Source organism: Garra rufa, chromosome 23, assembly GCF_049309525.1.
Source record: "Garra rufa chromosome 23, GarRuf1.0, whole genome shotgun sequence".
NCBI classification, from domain to species: Eukaryota; Metazoa; Chordata; class Actinopteri; order Cypriniformes; family Cyprinidae; genus Garra; species Garra rufa.
Window position 1 is genome coordinate 25780525 of NC_133383.1, and position 13473 is coordinate 25793997.

At 35.2% G+C, this 13473-nt stretch overlaps 1 protein-coding gene across 1 annotated transcript in view; it reads left to right on the forward strand.

Annotated features, from left to right (window-relative positions):
- LOC141298987 (amine oxidase [flavin-containing]) overlaps positions 1-13473 on the forward strand; it is a 51578-nt gene that overhangs the window by 14180 nt on the left and 23925 nt on the right. Inside the window, exons 8-9 of the mRNA XM_073829273.1 lie at positions 7189-7268; positions 10776-10862. Coding sequence (XP_073685374.1) covers positions 7189-7268; positions 10776-10862 — 167 coding nt within the window. The remainder of the gene's footprint in view (positions 1-7188; positions 7269-10775; positions 10863-13473) is intronic.

A 13473-nucleotide genomic window follows, 5' to 3' on the forward strand; every position in this document is an offset into this window, starting at 1 on the left:
CAGCCTGTACATATTTTTTTTTAAAGACAAATGTATATAATAATGATATAGGTAGAACTGAAGTCAAAGAACTGAGAGCAAGGCAGTTGAACAAGCAGTATTCTTATTTAAGCAAAATGTTAAGTTCTGTCCTCTGTGCTCCATCCTTCAGCTTTCAGTTTTGTTTTTATTCAGGCGCCTCAAACTAATTCATGGAATGTATCCTGGTATCACTGTGGAGTTGTTTCTTGTTACTTCATCTGATGTATATCTACCTCTGGTTACACAATACTACTGCACTATTTTATAATTATTCAGGTTTGATTTTATATAATGCAATGATGTGTTTTTGACTATGCTGTATACAATTTTACTAAACATTTCTTGTTGGCACTGCAGACATGTATTAAATGTAAATGTTTTGCTGTTAGATTTTACAGTATTTTATGACAGCAGTTAATTTCAAAGTGTTTACATGCATGGAATTTCAAAATCCAATCTATGTATTTCCTGAAATAAAAGCAGCTAGTTGAGAGTATGGCTTTCAGTGTAGTCATTTCCACATAAAACATATTGTGTTTACCCTAAGAAGTGTTTTTAACACTGGTTAAAGAGTTTAAATTATAATTAACTAAATTTTAGAGTTAAAATTACTCTCCAAATGATTAATATTTTAACTCCAGAAAGTGTTAAAATCTAACTCTGAGAAAGTGTTAAATTCTACTCCATTGAATTTCCTTTTGAACTTTCAATTTGAGCGCATTGGTTTACTGGATCCTTGGACTGAAATGTTTACAGGGGTTCACTGGTTTAAGAAATTTCAGATGGTAAAAATCTGCTTCTTTTTAATTGTAAGGTATTTTTTTTTTTTTTTCATTATTATGTACTGATTTAAATGACTGGGGTGTGGGAAATTCCCTCGCCACATGGCCTTCCATGTTTCTAACTTGCAGTCAAGTGTATATGACATAAAAATATATTTTGTAATATCAATCAGTGCAAACAGTGCTATCTGCTAGCAAACTTTAGCGATTTTTTGCAAACGTTTATTTACAGAACAACACCATAAACACAAACACAAGATTAAAGGTAATATACATATAATGAAAAATTGTCATAAATATCCTTATTAATGGCAAAAATTACCTATATTTATAAGTCTGCTTGCTCGAGTGAGCAGGCATGTTGGAAAATGGAAATTTCTCTTAGCCCTTCGTTTGAAATGAGGTCCCGAAAATTCTTTGTTTGGAGGCCTATCTGGCCCTTCCCCTTCCCCCTACCCTTCCAACCTAACGAGAAATGAGACACCCCTAGCACTTCACCCCCCCCCCGGAGCCAAGCCAGCTCTTCTCACCTTTATTCATAGGTTGGGGGGAAGGTGAAAGGTGAAATGGCAAGTTTAAAAGTGACACGAACGACCCTCATTAACAATTGTGAGGTTAGATGTTTGAAAGGTTGTGAAAAAAATGGAGGCACCAGTGCAATCACTTTTTTTGTGTGAAAATAAATAAATAATTTCTTCATTTTTGCTTATAAAGGTATAGGAGTAATACATCATTCTGACCTGTAACGGGTCCATTTTTATTTTAGTGCACTCACAATAGCCTATAAACAACTCATGCGTTTATAAAATAAAGGAAAACAGAAGATGCGCTTTCTGCCGTCTGTTCTTGAACATCGCTTCACAATGAACAAAAGCTTTAAATTACCACTTTAAAACGAAATAATTCAAATCGAAAATAGAAACGTTCATTATGTAATCTGTAGGCCTAAAGATTTAAAGATATTTCTATATAAAGGCACGTCCAATTTAGAAATGGCGAGAAATTTTTCTATTTATCTCCATTATTGATGAATGTCTAAAATATAAAAGTAAGGAAAAGCCTAAAACAGGGCTGATTATATTTATTTTATAATTCTATTAAAATTATAATGTTATAGAATATACTATAAAATAATTATAATTACAAATTATACTGGCATAGAGTATATGTAAAACTTTAATAATTGTAGCTGCTTATATTTTCAGATTTTATGTTTCTCTGTTCTATATATCTTAAAATTTAGAGGATTTGCTGCAACGCAATTTTGTCCGATATGCAAATTATTTATTAGCCTATTAGTATTTTAATCCATAAAGCAAATGCTTTAAAAACACCTTTAAAAAATACTATTTTTGCATCCAGATGCTTTTAAAGAACTTTTCAATATACATGTTATCTTATATCTTAAATGAACTTGTATCTTAAATGTAAACCATGATTTCGTTGTATTCCCTGTGTAACGAATCTCTTACTTATAGCTACATTTTAGGTGCGTCTGAGCTTTGTTGTTTATGGTTTTTTTAAAAATCAAGAGTTGCGCGCACTCAACAAAACTGACAAGACTCATTTGAACGCTTCTGATAGACATTGCATTCCTAACCCAACAGAATCGTGTGTGGTTCGTTATAACACTGTAAAAACGCCTAAAAAGAATTACGGTGCAGATTATCTGATCTTAATGTAATGCCGCAATTTACATTTTCTATTCATTTTCATTTTATTGTCAACAGACGTAATATATTGATTTTGTTTGGGCAGGGGAATATGTCCAATTTAGTGGCATTTTTTGGCCCCAGGTCAAGCCTTCCCCAGCCTTACACACGCTCCGCCTATGATACTAACTATATATATACCCTTAGAATATATAGCCTATATATACCCACTTAGAATAATTTTCTTCCCGACCCGACACGCTAAATTTAATTCTCATTTCCAGAATCTCACATTTAACCATTTGGAAACAATGTCGAGTATAAAACTTTTTTCGCAGTACATCCATTATATTTCCATGTTCCACTTTTAAGACGTATTACAGCCCTGCATTTTAGTCCGTCAAAGATCAAATGCGGGCTAAAATTATATTTTAGACATTCAGTGGTGATTTAAAAAAAAATTGCAGCGCTGGAGGAACCACGAGACCAGGCTACCATGACGGTCCTGTTAGCAGCATTGAGCGCACGTTCAGCACAGCTTGGAAGGGTTCCTTGTTTAAAGCTTACCACAAAACACTGGCAAAAGTAAATACCATGACTGTCTAATAGTAAGGAGATATTTTAATTATTTATTTAGAAACTACTGTTTTCTGAGTCAGTGATGATGCAGTTAACAGTCCTCATATCCTCGTTGGACGCGCGCCTTTAGAGAGAAATGCATCTCTATGGACTAGCTACATAATAAAAACAGTTTTTGTTTTCTATTTGTTTTTTTCGTTAAGTAGTAATTTAAGTCTTTCTACATATTTATTTATCATGTCTGACAAAAAAATAACGGTTAAATATTTTCCACTGAAAAAAAAATGTAACTGATCGAGCTTGAGCCTTCATGTCCTAAAAATGTGTTTTGCTCTCTCCGCACAAACGATTGGATATGCACCTAATAGCGCATATTTATATCTATTATTATTTATTTCTTTTATTTTACATCTATGGATTTTAGTTTAGCCAATTCGTGATTTGAGAAGGCAAATTGAAAGAGTAGGTCAACTCACTGTCTGCCGCTTGGTCTTTAAGAAACAAAAAGCTTACGTTTAACGAACAAAAATGCTCCAATTTTTTTTTCTAAATTAACTTAATAAAAAGGAAACGAAATTATAAATACTTTGCCGTTACATACAGAATGAATTACCGATTATGGCGCCAGATATTGAAACAACAGACATAAATACTGTCCAAATAGCCCTCTTTGTGCAGGGCTTGGCCACAGAATGTTGTTCCTTGCGCCACCTGGTGGATATTATATGAAGCGCAACAACGTTTTAAAAAAACCTAAAAAAGCCCCTGCAGGCCGCCGCGTGGCGACGCGTGCTGAATTGCAGGCTGCCGCGTGAAAAAAGACGCATTTTTAATGGCCAGATCTGTACCCTGGGCTTTTTTTACGTGGTGGTCTCGTTCCAGAGTTTAAAGCTGAAAGTCTAAAGCTGAAACTTTGGGGGTGGGGTGTATCTCAGCTGCCTGTGGCCTATCGAGGGTCGGTGGCGTCCGGTAGGGGCCCTGAAGGTCTAATTTTGTCCCCAACCTAGACGAGTTATAGTCGGCAAAGTTTGAAATTTGGGGGACCATAACTCTGGCCCCTGGGGGTCTATCGATTTGGGGTGTCCGGTAGAGCCCCCAGAGGTCTACCGGAGACCTGAGTTTGATCATGTTTGTTCCCGGCTCGAGCAAGTTATAGGCGGTCAAAGTTTCAACTTTAGGGCAATCTATCTCCACCCCTGGGTGGTCTAAGAGTGCGGTCGCATTGGCGAGTGGACGGAGAGCTTTGGCAAGATCCATTGTTAGTCCATTTTTTGGCTTTGGTCGGACTTCCACCCCCCTTAGAGGCACCCTTCCAAGCTGGGGAAGGTGCGCTGTGCCAGCTAGAAGGAGTAGGTCTGAGGGGGTGGATGAATCTGTTTTTTTGCTTATATCTCGGAAGGGCAGAGGTCCCCTGAACTGAAAACAGGCAATATTGTATCTAAAATGTAAGTCACATAATACCAGAGGTGGGTAGTAACGAATTACATTTACTTCGTTACATTTACTTGAGTAAATTTTTGGGGTAACTAGTACTTTTAGAGTATATTTAAATATAGGTACTTTTACTTCTTACTCAAGTACATTTATAGTGAAAAAAATTTACTTTTACTTCGCTACATTTGATGGCGTTCCTCCGTTACTGTCCTCAGAAAAGTGTCGTTGGAATTTTCATTTAATTTCTGATAAAACTGTGTTAATACTGCTGTGTATACAGCTGTTACTATGGAAACCGTAATATTTCAGCGCTCCTAAAGCGCCCCCTCGTGACAGATAATTAATTTTTCATTTCAAAACATTCTTTTTAGCTGTTTATGGTCAAATGATTGCAATTATCGACCTATGTTTTTATGCAGCAAACACAGAGTTGTAAATGTAAAAAGTTAAGGTGCCTTCTAAAAATCTAAACAAGTACATTAATATTTATGTTTCAAATAAATATAATAAATTATATACTCAATTTATCCCTTTTAATGTTATAAAGGATGAAATGCCATAGTGTAACATATTTTGATTTTGTGTGAAACTGCCTGAATTTTAAATCATGCCATTTTATGGCTTAATATTCTACTTTACATTATCCAATCCCATTACTGTTTATTTTACTTTTGCAGATCTTAAAAATGGTTATGAATTGCTTTAAATTAATATTTAAAAATTCTGCAGATACACTAAATTAAATAAATATAATGAAATAAAATTACTTCCTTGATATTTGTTTATATTTGTGTATTAAAAACATTTTGATTAGACTCCTATCTGATTTTCTATATTTTTATTAAGTCTTTTTTTTTTATCGGGCTACCAAAATCTGAAGAGTACCTGCCCGAAGGGCTACCAGAAATTTCGCGAGCCCTGTTTGTGTGTGTGTGTGTGTGTGTGTGTGTATATATATATATATATATATATATATATATATTAGTGGTGGGCCGTTATCGGTGTTAACGTGCTGCGTTAACGTGAGACTCATATCGCGTGATAAAAAAATATCGCCGTTAATCTATTCTCAAAGTTGGGTTGGGAGCTGGGTCTAAACTACGCAAGATATGATGACTTTCACTTTGATATTTTAGCGCGGATGACGTATATCTAGTTGAATTGCACTGTAGGAGGCGAGAACGAGTCTTCAACTTCTGTGAAATGACCACATCAAATGAGACGCGCAGACATGGATGCAGTTATGAAGCCGCTTCAGGGCAGGTGCGTGCGTTGCTAGACCCTTTTTACTGGGGCACGTGCCCCAGTGAAATTCTGCTGTGCCCCAGTAAAATCTCAAATTTGAGTTATAATTTACTTTGATAATCCCGAAATAAAGACATTAAACTATATGCAACAACTGAATTGACGCGTCTAAAAGCAACGCAGTTTATTGGAAGACTATGCACACAGATAGGCTATCCATATGCCCGCGCGCCTGTGTATTTTACCGGAACGCACACGTCGTACAGCCTTTTGCGCAGAAGTACTTGGTTACACAAGTTTGTATAGTTAATTGTGTTGTAAATGCAATTGTCAAGCAGTTTGTAATGCATTTTGGAAACAGGAGATGAGCGCCTGGTCTAATGCGCCACCTGGCTTGAGAAACCCATTCTCAAAGACTTACTTTTAGTCATTATTTGGGTAGCACACATATTCTGAATGCCTTCAGCAGAATTCAAATTAGCCATTTTAATCTAGATTAATTTCGAGATTTAATCTAGATTAATCTAGATTAAAAAAATTAATCTATGCCCACCACTAATATATATATATATATATATATATATATATATATATATATATATATATATATATAATGTTTTCAAGGAGAGGTGTGCAGAAGCTTCCAAACAGTTTGAAATTCAGGGTCTTCACTTCATATCAAGAAGTAACTAGTAACTAGCTACTTGAGTACTTTTTTCATCGGATACTTTTTTACTCTTACTCAAGTAACTATTAAGATTGTTACTTTTACTCATACTTGAGTAAATATTTCCATAAGTACTTGTACTTTTACTTGAGTACAGATTTTGGGTACTCTACCCACCTCTGCATAATACTAACTTTATTAAACTTGTATAAAATCAATATTACATTTGTTATCATGCTGATAGTAAAGAAAAAATGCATTCTTTGAGTGATACAGATTATCTATATTAAATTATATAAATATAAAAAAAACATACAGAGGCATTTTGCACCTACAATTTAGAAATTAATTTTGAATTTTAATGATTTTAAATGCGTTTTAATAGACTAAATCATGTAGTGTATGTGTGCACTCTCTGTGGGTGTTTTTGTGATATACTTGATAATGTCAGATCGCACATCATTAATATAAGCCTCCCCCAGCCTCGACTTAAGTGGAAAATTAAATACATTTTTATTTTATGCCATGGATTTTACCCATTTCCCTCCACTTGTTACCAGTGTTTTTTCTGCCAGCAATGCACGCGCAGCTGCAAGTGACGTCTACTCCAAATTGGTCTATTATTACTTTGTTAAATAACACCACTGCTTATGTGGCAACCAACTGAAATAAGTTGAAGTACTAAAATGACTGAAACTAAAGTAAAAATAAAGCTAAATAGAAATAGTAAAACAAATAAAAATGATAAAAGCATGTAATGAAATGACTAAAACTTAAACTAAATGTTAAATTGAATACTGAAATACAGAATACTTATTCTGGCAGGTGACACCACCTGACTCTCATCTGATCCACATCTACCTATCCACCTTTTTCTTCAACACCGAAGTAAGGAAGTGAGACTCATTATCCGCTATAGGGAAATAAGGAGAAGAAAAACAACGTGCAGTAAACAGTAAAATGGTTTGCACTACAAACATAAAATAATATGGTAAGACACACCAATTTCAAATATCAAGCAGCAAAATGAGCTGTTTTGTACAGCTACTGTAAACATAGCTGGACGTGGATAAGAACGGAAACCAGACCCATAAAATTTACAAATGGCTGTGCCCACTCGTAAAGGATCATCAGGATCTTCAGTATTATCAGCAGCTTTCACATTGCTCAATAGCTAATTACCCTCTTCCATCCCCAGCTCATCCTTTCATCCAGTTAGGTTTCGGCCTTCTGATTCTCCTTTCTAAAATGTGTGCATTACATTATTAAACATTAATGATATCTGCAATACATTTATGTTGGTTCTATTCTGTTCTGAATATTAAGACATACTATAATAGTATTTAAATAATAGTCTAAGCTAGTCTTTCGGCAACCAAATTGTCTGTAAACAAGCATTACCAGATTAGCGATTAGCCAAATGTCTTTGGCACAGATTTAACTGGAAGTGTTATCTTGGGAAAACAAACATTTCCAGGTCTGAGTCTTCAAAGACTCTTTTCTTGACTGATAATGTGGCGAACTATTGATTTATCTGTCACTCGTCGCTCAATCAAAGATGGCCACACATCTTGCATACAGAAAATAGCTAGCCTAAAGCTAAAATCCATGAAAAACAGATGAGACTAGAATTCCCTCTTTGAGATGAACTGCTCTGATAAACACGTTTACATCTCGCTTCTTATGATAAAGCTCCCAGACCGTCTGTAGTCATGCATTATAGACAGGGGCAGTGAGTTTATGGCAGCTTCATTCATAATGAATCAGATGGACAAGCCTGTCTGGCTCTCATTTGCTAATACAACATTACTAGTTTGCGTTTGGTAGTGTTTTATGTTGAAATATGCCCATTTGTCACCTCTATTAATTGAGATTTGTCCAGAAAAATGAAGAGTCATGTACTCTGCAATGCATTTGTTGACAAGCTCTGGTTCTTACAGATGTGTGAAGAGTTCAGACTGACTACTCAGCAGAATACGCCAGAGCCGTGTGCTTTCTGCCGTTACTCGACATTACCTTCACATGAATGAGCTGGCAAACTTTGAAGCGTGGACATGAAGTGTAATTTTGTGCGGTTTGTTTTATGGCCAGGCATTAGAGATAGTGGCTAGCCCTCCAACTCCTTATGGGCACTTTTACAACACCCCCCGCAGATGGTTCCTCTGCCGCGCCGTGACATCTGTCACTCGCTGGCATAGTAACAGCAAGGGTGCGCGGCCCGGCCCCTTTCTACCCATAACTCATGGCGAACAGAGACCAAAAAGGGTTTGAGTTATTCAGATCGATGGAGGTTGGAGAACCGGACTCAGCACGCTTCTCGCCCTCAGGAAAAAGAATACTTACTAAGGGAATGATATGCTTTAGAAGAGTATAAGTAGCGTTTTTGGAGATGTCATTGGCAATTAAATAAAATGTATTACAGTTTAAATACTATTTTTAAATTTACAAATGCACTTAATTTTAGTTTTTATTTATTTATTTTTATTTATTTTTTGACTAGTTCACCCAAAAATGAAAATTACCCCACGATTTAACCCCCCTCCCTCAAGCCATCCTAGGTCTATATGACTTTCTGAAATATTAAAAATATAAAATGTCCTGGCTCTTTCAATTTCAATTTCAATTTTATTTTTTAATGCAGTGTTCGTACAAGGTGCTTAAAGTGCTTAAAGTACTTGAGTTTGACTTTTTGTAAGGTAAGGCCTGGAAAACCCTTGAAAATAGCAATATTCCTAAAGAGGTACTTGAAAAGTGCTTGAATTATGAAAAACAACATATCTATGAAATAAGTGTTTAATTTTGTCAATTAGCAATTCAAAAAACACACCTTTTTTGCTTATTTCAGTTAATGTCAGAAAAAAATTGAGCTAAACCAGTAGTAGTACTGACAATTTTGAGTAGACATGGCTGAAGATACAAAAAGAGGAACAGATGAACCAAATCAACTGAGTCATTAACGCTGGAACCCCTCCAATTGATTCAAACTCGTGACTTCAATAATTAATTTTAAGTGATTAACTAGCAAAACCCAGATCAAATTAAAAGAGCCATTCATTTTTGAAATTTGACATCGCTTGTAACGATTATAAAAAGCACATAGTGATGGTTCAAACAGTGCGTTTCGAAATTCTGAATCAGTAAATCAATTCTTTCGCAAAATGATTCACTGATTTAAAGTGCTCCAGTTGGATCTTGTATCGCGAATCATTTGATTTAGATCGGGACTTTGGACTGCGTATCGCAAATTATTTTTATTTAGATCGGAACCGGTTTCGCAAATTGAATGATTCGAATCAAATTATTCAAATCAAATGTTTTGTGATTTGAAGTCCCGATCTAAGTCAAATGATTTGTGATCCGTGTTCGAGAATCATTTGTTTCAGATCAGGATTTCGGAGCTTTTTTGCAAATCTTTTTTCAAATTTTTCATTAAACTGAAAAAAGAAAAAAAAAAAAAACATTAAGGCAATACAGTTATAAAAATAATAAGAAAAAAAAAGAAAGTAAGTATACACAAATGCTTATTTCTTAAGAAAATTAACTGTGGTTTTACTATAGTAAAGTGTATAGTAAAGTGTAGTATACTTTGTAATAGTAATACGTCACATGTGCTTCACTTTATTTTTGTAATTTGTATTAGTATATTTTTATTGATCTATTCCAAATTCTAAAAAAAAAGAAATCATTGTTCGATAAGTGAGGTCTCAGACTGAAGTCCTTAAAAAAGCAGTGCTTGAAAAGTCCTCGAAAGTCCTGGAATTTCATTTTACAGTGTCTTTATGAACCCTGATAACGGCAGTGAGTGGCTGTTGAGATTTTGAAGTCCAATAAAGTGCATCCATCCATCATAAAAATCAGCTCTTAGGGGTCTTAGGGGTTAATAAAGGCTTCCTGAAGCATTTTGTAAGAAAAATATCCATATTCAAAACTTTATAAACCATAATATCTAGCTTCCGCTACAGATTTTTCTTAAACAAACACATCGATTCGCTTCAGAAGGCATTTCTTAACCCCATGGAGCCATGTGGTACACTTTCTGTGATGGATGGATGCACTTTATTGGACTTGAAAAATCTCAGCAGCCATGCATTGCCATTATAAAGCTGGAAAGAGTCAGGATATTTTCATTATATCTCCGATTGTATTAGTCTAAAAGAAGACAGTCATATACACCTAGAATGGCTTGAGGGTGAGTAAATCATGAAGTAAGTGGTAGTTTATTTCATTAATATTGTATTATCTGCAAATGCATTTTTTTAAATATACTTTTTAAGATTTGAAGTAGACTACAAGTGCACATTCAGTACAATTTTCACAAGGATGGATGAGCAGTTACATTTTTTTAAATACTTTTCGTGACATGATGATAAACAAATGTGTTTGCACTCATTTTAGATGGAGGAGAGAATAGATGCTGTGATCTCCAGCCTGGTGAGGTACCTTGGTCCGGAGGCGTCCACCTACATTCACTATGAAGAAAAGGTATGTGGCGAATTTCAGCCAATATGTGCGCTGAGTCACAGAAAGTATAGTCACTGTCTCGCGAAACCCTTCGCTTCAGCTTTATTTAGTAGCATCTAGGAGCACCTGGAGTGTACGGAAAGACAGCGCCGAGGGAAATCGAAAAATTATGCAGAAAAATATTTTGTGGCGGCTTGCGTTGTTCCACACAGCAGAAGAAATGGAGACGCTAGCTTTTTTTGTTTTAGGTCATTTTGGGGACACCATTAAGCCTGTGGAAGTTTGTCTCTGCAATTGCCTGACATCTTATTTTAATCTTTGATTGTGGAGAAATTGTGGTTAGTTTTTTTTTTTTTTTTTTGCAGCATCATTACTGTTTTAATAAATAGTAATTGGTAACTGCTGCTTACTCACATCATTCAGAGTTTAGAACAACCCATAGGAATGAACTGGAAATGTATGTAAACAGTGTGGTTTTCATTATAATGTGCTCATAAATTGGTAAAAAAGAATTGGATATTATTCTTAAGGGATCTGGAATGAATTATTACATTGCAAAAAATGCTGCTTTTGTTTAAATGAATTGTTCAATTATGCAGTACCATGAATAAATCATAATCAAGGTAAATGCTTCTCACAGTCAAAAGAAAGAAGAAATACATGTACTTTCATTCATTTAGCAGATGTTTTTATCCAAAGCGACTTAGAATTGAGTGTTGCAACAAGTGATTCATCAAAAAGGGGCACATAAACACAGGAAGTGCTAATAATACAAAGTTTAAGACATGGTTCAGATTAGTACAAACTAGAAGGAGGATTAAGGAAGGAGAAAGAAAAGTTTTTTTCTTTTAATGGATGCAGTCAAATGTTGAAATAAGTAAGCCTCATTTAACAGTTCTACAATACAATCACTATGCAAATGTTTACTTTTTAATTAATATTAACACCACAGTGACCTGAATCAGTATCAATTAAATGAATACATTTTTTACTATCATTTTATGAAAATTTACTTACCCTTCAGGCCATCCAAGATTAGTTTGTTTCTTCATCAGAACAGATTTGGAGAAATGTAGCATTACATCACTTGCTTGCCAATGGATCCTCTGCAGTGAATGGGTGCCGTCAGAATGAGAGTCCAAACAGCTGATAAAAACATCACAATAATCTGCAAGTAATCCACATGACTTCAGTCAATAAATAAATAAATAAAATAAATAAATGAGAGGACAACAGGTGATGAACTTTTTCACTGGAGGAAGCATTATTATGGCTTATAGACTAGTATTATGGACTAGTATTTTATTTTTATCAGCTGTTTGGACTCTTATTCTGACAGCACCCATTCACTGCAGAGGATCCATTGCTGAGCAAATGATGTAATGCTAAATTTCTCCACATCTGTTCTGACAACAAAACAAACTCTCTATATCTTGGATGGACTGAAGGTGAGTATGTTTTCAGATCATTTTCTTTTTCGTGTAAGCTATTACTTTTAACTTTCATTAGAGCAAATGTAAGCTATCCGTTTTTTTTAAGACTATATACAGTTGAAGTCAAAAGTTTACATCCCCTTTCAGAATCGGCAAAATGTTAATTATTTTGCCAAAATAAGGCATCATACAAAATGCATGTTACTGTTTATTTAGTAATGACCTGATTAAAATATTTCACATAAAAGATGTTTACATATAGTCCACAAGAGAAAATAATTCTTTGTGTGTAGAGACCTGAATGATCCACAGCTGTTTTTTTTTTGTTTGTTTGTTTGTTTGTTTGTTTGTTTAGTGATAGTTGTTAATGAGTCTCTTGTTTGTCCTGAACAGTAAAAACTGCCTGCTGTTCTTCAGAAAAATCCTTCAGGTCCCACATATTCTTTGGTTTTTCAGCATTTATGTGTATTTGAACCCTCACTGATGCTTCAGAAGGAAGCATGATGCATTAAAGGTCCCATATTGTACACATTTCTGGAGGTTTATTTTAGTTGTCGATGTCCTTAAGAATATATATTTGCGGTATAAGTGCCAAAATCCATCTCAATATATTTTTACAGCTCCTTTTTTAGGAGCTCTGTCAAAAACAGGTCGATTTTGGCCCATCTAATTAATATTCATGAGCCTCTCTTCTGATTGGCCTGTTGTTTTCTGAGTGACGCACAGCCAGGCCAATCACAGGTAACTACGGTCATGTATCGTTGTAGCCGAACCCAGAGCCATAGAGAGAGCCTAGCCTGCTGATACTCAACAGGATATTTCAGAATGATCATTAATGTTTTTTCTTTTTCAAACACCGAATGCAGTAAGCTACATAACTGTTGCTTCAGTAAAGCCCCTTTCACAATGCGTGCTGATTCTGGAAAATTACGGGAACGAGCGCTGTGTGAACAAAAGCCAGAACCATAAAGGCAGTGTTGTAGTGATTGATGCACGTTATCATGCGACTCTTCACGACGAAAAAATACGTGCAAAGTGGAATGAAGCGGCGATCAGGCAGAGCCAGCTCCTCACTATTAGCGCTGAAGCACAGTTTGTTCAGGTTAGTTTCAGTTTAGTGAAACGTACGCGCCGCATTACATCTCACATCCAAACGTCACATGTCTTTATGGGTTGTGTGTAAAGCACGCACAGATTCT